Here is a 9,573-nt window from a genome sequence, read left to right on the forward strand (position 1 = left end):
CGTTATTCCCAGTTACCGTTGCCGCTGTTATTGTTGTATTGCGTTGGTGTATAATTTTCAGAGTTTGTTTATATTTCCTTTTAATTATATCCTATTATTTACGGTCCGTTATGGTAAATGGCATATGTCGACTGATAAGCTATTAGTATCGTTAGATGTATGATCGGACAGTACATCGGCTTCCTGGATGGATGGATTGTCTGCGGTAATTTTAGACGTTATTGGGGCGCATATGCAGTATGCGCATTGATGAGGTGTGAAGATCGTAAATTTAAGCATGATCTCTGAGCATGTACCGAGTGGAGGCCAAATGCTAATGAAATCATTTACACACACACACCGGCGGGTCAGTCGCTTTCGGCAACAGTATTCTGTAGCGTGGCAGAGCTGAAGGATTTTCTTTTGTGACAAGCTTTATTGAAGTTTTCTTTATTTTCATAATGTGGGCGAAAGTTGATTTCCCCTTTCCATATTTAAGTAAACAAGAAATCGATCAAACGATCCGAAAGGAAATACAATCGAAACAGAAGGACTTCATCGGGGCGGTGTTGGCAAGAAGTTCGATGAGAAGTTTCATATTGTGGATTGGCAGTGTTAGAAGATATTCGCATTAGAAACATGCAAACAGTTCGGTTGCTTTTGAAAGCTCTGAATAATATGAAAATCATGATTTGAGGACACGTTTGCGGTAGATGGATGAAGCAGAAAGGAAGTAAATGATCGTATATTTATTCGAACTGAAACCCCCGGCTTTCATTCCAACGAGAGCTTGTAGCGATGTTGGACAAGAGAGCTATAGTAGCAAGAGCGAAAGATGAAAAGTATAATAGACTTGTGCAATAATATGTTACACGCATATATGTAGCAGCAAGACCGAACGATGATGCAATTCGAAAGATTACCAGAGTATATATCGTACGTCAAAACCAAAACACACGTAATTACTGAGAACCCTGTCGACTTAGCGTAAGAAGGATATACTCTAGCGTAAGATAACGACTGAACCACCCCCTAGGCATCGCCACCAAAGTCTGAAAGGGGGCTGCTTAGTCTGGGCAGTAGAGATTCAAGCGTATAATCTAATCGTGTCGTTAGAACAACCTGCTTACAATCAAGGGCAATAAGGAACAGGTATCAGAGCGCAGGTTTGTTTTTTTAATAACCACCATGTAGCAAAAACACCATTACGCGTGAAGCCCTTTACACAAACGATTCCCCTCTCGATCGATATAAATGAAGAGATAGAGAGAGAGAGAAGCTAATGTAAGCTAAAAGAGATCGCGTAAACCACTGGAAAAACGGGCACATTCCAGGAGGAAACGAGGGAGTTGGTTGCCACAAACGCAATTTTGATTAAAAAACGGGTTAAAAAAAGGAAGCTCTACTTCAACGTGAGCGGAAACGTATCCCTTCGAGGATGAACAAAGCGATAATTCTTTCAGGAGCGTTGAGTGTGTAGTAGCTTTTTAAACGACAGGAGATTTGCAAGGAGGCGAAGTAGAATCGTTTTTTGATGTTTTACCAAAAGCGCCCCTCCTTTCCCTGCGGAGGGCGTCCTACAAATATATCCCCAACCGTAGGCAACGTATCGATGTTTAGATTTGAATTTACTTTATACATCTCAACGTTTCATAAAGCAATTGTACAAGGGTTTGGGGGCTCGCAAGCTGAGCTCATTAGACGAAGCGTGAAATGCCCGCCTTTGGCCAGGAGTGTTAAGTAGCTAGACACCATCCGACACGTTACACGTTTCTTGTGTTCTCTTCGATAGTTAAGTATGGCTAACCGTTATCGATTAAAATGGGATATTTTTGTTTCTACTTTGAATAGCACTACCGTTTAAGTTTCGTGTCGATGTATAGTTTCTGAGCAGCTTACGTCGCCATTCCGTTACTACCCGCTTTCCAATTGCGTTTTGCGAGTTCTGCGGTGAGCATATACGATTACGAGTACATTATTAAAGTCGTGCGTAAGGTGAAGCAAACCAACCAAAAGAAAACAACACAACCATTACAAAAGCAAAACTTAGTATCAGAGAGAAACTAAACCATGTTATCATATACATATTTATATATATAAAAGGCATCAACAGACTCACTATAACCTCCCCGAAAGTGGCACTGTACAAGCGAGACAGAGGCGACGTGAAGAAGGACTCTCGCAGGAAATGTAGCTAATCGAAAAATCGTCGTTAGTTTCTTCCTTCCTTTCACCGAGGAAATGTTGTCTATTGCTTATGGGCTCGTGTAGGCGAACGGTGGCGACGGGTGATGTTTGTTACGGAACCCCGGGGCGTATGTGATGTGGAACTATATCTAGTAATTAATCCCAGTCCGAAAAGTGTCCAATAAAGAGCAAATTTGCCTCCCCTGTCCCATTCTCTTCGATGTGAATGTATACTTGTTGGAGTGCGCGTTTTTATTTCTCGCTGGGCTGTCCTTTTTCCGAAGAACGGAAGGCACAGGATTCGATTTCCTGAAAGGGATACAATTTTCCGTAATACAGATCTATTAAACGTTCCAAGCGTTTTTCTTTAGCGTCATCTGTGAGCGAATAGCTAAAGCGGAATTTACGCTAAATTAGCGCCATTTATTGACGAGTGAGAAAATTCAAATTTTGAAGCGTTTTTGCGTTTGAACCGTTTGACACGTGTTTGGTGATTTGAAAAAAAAAAACTTTTTTAAAAACTGCTACCTCTTAACTGGCATGTTCTCTTGTTACTTTTGAGAAAAATTTCCTGTGTCGACCGAAATACTCGGGCAGAATTTGATTCTCGTTTATTTTCACACTTTTGCTTTTGTGTAAGGGCTTTTGAAAAGCATTTTGTTTGCGAATATTTATGTCGTCGCAATATTCGACGTACATTTATCGTTTGACCTGCTTACAGTAGTATTCGAATACTAAAAAATATCTTTCTTTTGACGGACCTTCTATATTAACCGAGTCTGCCCGGGATAAGGCTCACAGCAACTGTTGGGAGGAAATGCCTTTCAGTCCAGAAACAGTTATTCAAATATCAATACGGTCTCGCCATCCTTAAATAAATAAATATAATAACGTAGCTTCTACACGAAAAAATCGTGAAATTTTCCGCTTAGAGCATTTTTCTGTCGAAAAATCCGTCATATCACCAGAACTTTTCTACAAAACAAGAGAAAAATTCACAGTTGAGAGACAGCCGGTTACAATTAGCTGGTACACTAGAGATATGCTCAAAGCAGGTCTTTAGCCAAAACAAGTTACTTCCTGTCGTCGATGTTTGCCTTTTGCTAATCAACACCATCACCGCGTTTACATGGTGGCTTAGTTTTTTTTTTGGCGACTACTCAATACATATCGGTTTCAACGCGATCCCAACCGAAGGATCCTAGAAAGGTGCTTGCCCTTTTGCTGTAGAAAAGCATGAGTTTTGCAATGATAAAGCATTTTTGCAAACCGTTAAATCTTACCCAGCAGCACTTTTTGTTGAAAAAAAAGCTAATAATAGCCGGGAGCTGTGTGGGGATTTTTTGTTTATTTGTTTGCCATTTGCTGTGCTGCCGTTAGCAATGATGGGTGCTGCTTGAGAACGCTTATCCTCTTTTCCAAGACGCTTTTCCGAAGTAAATATTTGTACCCCAAAATGATTCGCATGTATGCAATCAAACGCTAGCATTAATTGCATGCACATCGTTTTCTCTTCGTTTCACCTTTCGATTGAATTAACGCACGAGCGCATGGGGCTGTGAATTTTGCGATCACAAAAAAATAAATTTGAATGCATAATATGCAAATGAGGGAAATTGCCCAACCAATTGCTTTAAATTGCTATGGAAACAGATGATCTTTTATCGTTTAAATCGCGATTTTTCATTCAACAGGAATGACTCTATGTTGTCTAGTTTGAAATTGATAAAAAACTAAGCCATCACCTGCTGATCGTGAGTTGTACAACTACTGTAGGTGATAAGGTGTATCACAAATACTTCTTTTCTTTCACTCCCTTATCGCAGCTACTCCCTCATTTTCATTGCCTTCTCGCTCGAACTGAGATGCTGGGATAAAGACGCCTTGGAATACAAAAAAAACACCCCTCTATGACCCACCTCAATTACAGAAAAACCCCCTGCACATGGTAATCTTCGGCGAGTGCGCAAAGAGAAAGATGGCACGGTTCAAGTTCAATGTTCCACGTGCGGTTAAACACGATGTTGGCAAGCGCCTCCATCGTTCTCCAGTCACTAACGCCCGTTTTCTCAGCCCAACGGTGCCCCTTCCAGTGGGCTAGATGTAAGAGGTGTTTGGTACACGAGAGCTCTTCAGCAAAACACCCGCACAACGCGCCAATGGAGCTGCGAGTCAAGTAATGAGCCAGTGCGATCTTGTGATCACGGAAACCGAAACTAGTCATCGGTGAGGAGTCTTCGCGTGCGGTTCTGTCAGCGGAAGTCGAGGACGCATCGAATTGCGGAAAGAATCGAGCCGTCGTTAATTCGTCGTTGTTGTTGTTGTCGGCGAACGGGCGATTTCGGGAAGTGGAAGCTCGTTCGAGAAGCAAAGCGGTTTCTGAACCGGATCTGGGAGCTAAAGCACGCAGGTAAATCGTTCACTTCTATTATTCTTCAACAGGCGCCTGGTCTGGATTGATTTTGAGCTATCGTTTGTTCATCGCGTGATTTGTGCTTGAGCAATGTTATGAAATTGATGTACCATGAGAGGAATATTCGCACAAAAGCATTTTGGTGGCCACGTTTTGAAGCTTTGAGTGTTGTAAATTGGGGTTTTGAGTGTATTAACATCGGGGCTCAATCTGTAGTGTTCGTTGTGGTTCTTTGTATTAAATTTCCCATGAGAACTGTGGACCTCTAAATTAGTCCTCAACGATGTTAAAAATAGTGACTTCGGTGACCTTCCGAGTTCAATCTCTTCGCTTGGGAGCCTTTTTCATACCCCAAAAAAACACAAGAATTTTGCGACAAATTGAATTGCTTCTTGACTGCAATTGGGACAAGACTTTTTCATGTCAATTGACACCCAGTGCTGGAAGGTTGTGCGAGAAACAATCACACGATAACCATCACCACCGTAAGTGTGCCAACGCCGGGTGGTAAATTTGTCAACCCCAAACCTTGAGCTTTTCCAAGCCTTGATCTTTCGGGCTATCCTGCATCATCGTTATGCCGACAAAGGTTCTGCACCTCACCGGTACAAGGTATCTTGTTAAAATTAAACGCATGGCACCTTTTACGACCCACAGCCCACAGCTCGAGAGCAGGGTCCGAAATCGATTAGTACAGGCTCGCAGTGCAGTGCCAACGACAAATTGAGCCATTTGCGCAGGGTTGAAAGGTGATGAAAGAAGCCACAAACGCTCCATTCACCAACCGTAGAAGCCTCCTCGCCGCTCCCCTTGCTTGGGATACACATTTTAATGATCAACCACGAGACAACACGATTGACGTTGCGATTCCAGCTGCAAGACGCCGGCGTACTCCAGTTGGGCACCGAAAACAGACGAGACGATGATAAACAAGAATTTTGCGGATCGAACGAAACACAAAAAAGAAACATGCCCAAATTTGCCAGACTCGCGCCAGACGGGATGGAAGGAATAAAACGCACCACGCAAACGGGTTCGTCGCTTCCCATCGTGTGAAGCATTGATGTCATTTGATCACGCGCCGCTCTCGGGCGCGATGTTGCGTGTATACTCTCTCTCTCTCTCGCTCTCTCGCGCTGACTTATGAGGTGGTTTGTCTTTAGAGTTTTCCGTTCCCATCGGAGTCGCCGCCGCCAGTCGGGGGTGGGTCGCTAATTTGTGCAATGAAAAGGAAAGTCAAGTGCCTGGGCGCCTTGCGGGTGAAGCATAATTATTTGCGTCGATGAGAGCTTCGTTCGCCGGGGGGTAAAGCATGCGGAGAAAGGTGTAATGATATGGCACCCATGGGTGTGCGGGTTTGCTCTAGCGGGTCGATGGATTGGTGGTAAAAATTAAGGTTAAAATGGTCATCACAAGAAATGGCACATTTTTCACATCCAATGCTCATTATTTTACACCGCTCACCTGGAGCGTCATTTCTTTTTGCATGGTGTGTTGTGCTGATGAGACGCCCGGAAGCGGTTTTATTCTTCGTCAGACTTTTGCCCTCATCAAAGCAGGCCATTGAGTACGGGGGGTAGCTTTTTCCCGTGCCATTCGCTTGCTTGGATCTGATACAGCTTATGGTGCGATTATGTCTAATGATTGCCGATCGTTCTCCAGTCCGGCTAGAAGGGGAGCATTATTTTATAGAGCATTTTGAATTAAATTTTACAGAGTGGTTGTTTAGCCTTCGACATGAAACGGTGGAATTTACTTCGGTTCTCATCACCCCTGCTGATGGTAAGCTATTCTGTCTCAACGGTACATGGTTTGACTGCAAATTTTAATGCATCTTTTATTGGACAGTGTTTTCTCCTGCACCGGATGACGTTGGCCCTTGGCACACCATACCCATATCCCCATCCAACGATGCCTCCACAGAAGCCACCCTGCGGTTCGTACGGTCAAGAACCGTGCGCTTTCGTCCCTGCACCTAAAGGAATGACTCCTAAATGCGTCACTCCCGGAGCGACATTTTGTGAAGCGAATCCCGACTATCCCGCGTAAGAAGACGATTTTTGGGAGGACACTTCGACTGCGACTACCCAACTAAGACTCGGTTTTGTGCTTTCAGTTACCTCATCAAACACCTGGTAGAGTCACTTGGCTATCAGCGCATCGTAGCGAACGAAGAACGCATCGATTTCAGCGCCAACAAACCAGTAGAAGAGGAGGAACACCTTCACCATCATTACCATCACTTTTACGGTTCGTTCAGCCCGATGGAGCCAGCTAAACCGAGCAGCAAACCGGCAGCTCCGGGACCGGCGTATGGTTATCTCGCACCGGTTCAACAAATGCTTGGATCGATGAACTACGAGCATAAACGCCCGGCACCGATTCCACAGCCCATCTACATTCCAAAACCTCGCCATTCGTACCACTACAACACGCACGCACGAGCACCATTATACAACCGACCGGCCGCTTCCGGTTCCGGTGGTCAAGGGTATTATTATCCTTCCCCAGCAGGATCAGCTCCAGTTCCGGCAACGGCACCGGTGACGCAGTACAGCCCGGCGGATTGGCTTAAACGTTTTGCACGGGATCTCTCGGACAAACATCAGCGTGAGGTTCGTCTGGGGGCGCTTAGGAGAGCTGATGAGTCGGTTAACCTGTTCGACTCGGAACCGGCTCCCTTTCGGCGTCCAGCGGTGTTGAATGAAACCACGTACGAGCGGGTGTTGGCGAAAAATCGACCTAAACGGCAGACAGAGCAGGTTCGAGAGACGTTGTGCAGCGTTCGGGAGCGGTACATCACGCCGCAGACGGCACTGAACACGAAAGGTAGTGTCCCAAACATCGCATAACAGCTTTAAAATTGAGAGAGATAAGCATTAGTTAATGCGTTTCATTCGTTCTAGGAAACTGGATGTTTGTAGTAAATCAGGAAAACTCGAGGCAGCTCGTCAAAACCGAAATCTGTGCGTAAGTACTCGATGCTTTTCTTCATTTTCCGATTTCACATAGCAGACAGGCACCTTTTAAAGCGCCCTCTTGCGGCTGCTAGCGCTGGCTGAATCTCATATAGTTACGTACGCAGCCAACTGCCAACGTACGTAGACCACCTCAAATTCGCCGTAAAACGGCAGCACAATTCGCAAGGTAACCTTACCCGACCTAGCTCAATGCACGTAATCTCCAGTTGTCGATAATGCATCCAGGCTTCAGTGCAGCTAGACAAACGGAACCCCCGAAACACGGCGAACAAACGACACGGCCCTACAAAATAGGGTGCTCAGCGCCTCTCGACCCTCGAAAGGGATCAAAAAGGGGCCCTTTTCCGACGCGCTCGTCACAGGATTCGGTGAGAGCCACACGCTGGTCCTTATCGTTTCGCACACACGGCCAAGAATTCCGGTGCGAACTCGGGCACCGTGGCACTTTTCCAAATTCCCGGGGGTTGTGTACGACGGGAAAATTCTCCCTTTCAACGTCGGAGTACCGCGGCACCCTTGCTGACACGTTGCCCTGCGCGGGCCGCGATGGAAAATATCCTGCCTATTATCAACCTGTTACCGATGGTTTTGCTTCTTTTTGTTTCCCCCTTTTCTTCCCATTGCTGCGGGCAAATCAACACGTGGAAAACTAGGTCAACGGAGTGCTCCAACCTGTGCAGCTTTCCCGTCGGTTACAGCTCCCGGTGCGAGCAGAGGTACGTCCAGAAGCGCCTGTTAACGCTGGACCCAAGCGGTCAGACACTCTACGTTGACACGTATTGGTTCCCGAGCTGTTGCGTGTGTTCGTTGTACGCGGGAAATTAACGCTGGGAAAAAGCGCCCGCCAGCGACCGATCGAGAAGTGATCGAGGAGATCATGCCCATAAGCGATGGGGGATTATTTACGGACTAAAGATCACTGCGCTGCAGCAGAACAATTGGAATCAAATGCTCTCCATTCGGGGAGAGTGTATTTGTTTCCAACTATTGCTCAAGCCTTCACGCTCGGGTGTGCTAGCTCGTGATATAACGTTTACATTTATTTCTGTTTTTACAACATCCCATCGTATTATGGAGCAAAATGGGTCCTTCAGCTCTAGCTAGGAAGCAGCCGCATTGGGAGAGCCATCCGTTTAACGCAATTTACGATCGGCCCGCTGTTCGCGCAGCTTGCGCACAATAGAAATGAATAATTTTTATATAAACATGCATATGTGTAATTTAAATACCATAATCTGTACCACCGTGGAGCGCCCGTGGAGCGCTGGACCGCCGTACGCTGTGCGAGTGAAAAGATAAATAAATAAATCCGCCGGCTCAAATGCCGCATCGTAAAGCAGTCAACAGGCATCATCCGCGATCGTCCTTTTTCCCGGTTGTGCGCTGGGTTCCGCGCGGCAAGGACGAAACACCACCACAGCACGCGCGCAAAGCCGAACGCAGCAAAACGAGACGAATGGGCCCATCGGAAAGAATTATGCTGCCAGTAGATCATAAATTTTATTTTTAATCAGCCTCTCTCTGAACCCGGTTTTTCGCGTGCTTCCTCAGCCGCATCGCAGCCCTGCACACAGCGGCCACATTTGGCATTCACGTGCGTTTCCCTCGCGCAATGCCTCACCCTACGGGCCAATGGCCACGGGCATCGTCCTTTCAGTTCGGTGCGATGGTCGAACCTTCCCCCTGTTTTCCGCCGCAGTTTCCGAATAAAAATGAGCGGAATAAAAAGGACAATGGCTGTCGTCCTGGCCGGTGGTCGTCCTGCATGGGTGTGTGTGTGCCGTGGTTGTATTGGTGTGGTACTGCCGCCGGCAACAGGGATAATCGGGCAGGCCCAGCAAAGGCTCCGGATCGGATCGGAATTCAACACTCGAGCGAATAATCCAGCCGCATCCGCATATGCTGACGCGTCTGTGTCTCGCCTGTGTGTTCCTTGAGCTGGCAGGGAAAGGGGCAGAAGAAGAAGAACGGGGGGATTCCCGGGGGTTTGCCGGCGTTTGATGGATGTCTATC

At 46.3% G+C, this 9,573-nt stretch overlaps 1 protein-coding gene across 1 annotated transcript; it reads left to right on the forward strand.

The window, feature by feature from the left end:
• Positions 1 to 6,445: 6,445 nt before the first annotated feature.
• On the forward strand, positions 6,446 to 8,385 carry LOC128724602 (protein spaetzle 5). The gene is made up of 4 exons (XM_053818325.1): positions 6,446 to 6,624; positions 6,696 to 7,408; positions 7,486 to 7,549; positions 8,214 to 8,385. Exons 1-4 carry the CDS (start codon positions 6,446 to 6,448, stop codon positions 8,383 to 8,385), a joined length of 1,128 nt encoding a protein of 375 aa, XP_053674300.1.
• The last annotated feature ends 1,188 nt before the right edge of the window (positions 8,386 to 9,573 follow it).

This window comes from Anopheles nili, chromosome 3 (assembly GCF_943737925.1).
Source record: "Anopheles nili chromosome 3, idAnoNiliSN_F5_01, whole genome shotgun sequence".
Classification (NCBI taxonomy): domain Eukaryota; kingdom Metazoa; phylum Arthropoda; class Insecta; order Diptera; family Culicidae; genus Anopheles; species Anopheles nili.

Excerpts from the sequence above, each read along its gene's own strand:
- LOC128724602 (XM_053818325.1), top strand. The coding sequence starts at position 6,446 with ATGACGTTGGCCCTTGGCACACCATACCCATATCCCCATCCAACGATG. Across the intron at positions 6,625-6,695 it reads GCGAATCCCGACTATCCCGC|TTACCTCATCAAACACCTGG; the intron begins GTAAGAAGACGA and ends TTGTGCTTTCAG. Across the intron at positions 7,409-7,485 it reads GACGGCACTGAACACGAAAG|GAAACTGGATGTTTGTAGTA; the intron begins GTAGTGTCCCAA and ends CATTCGTTCTAG.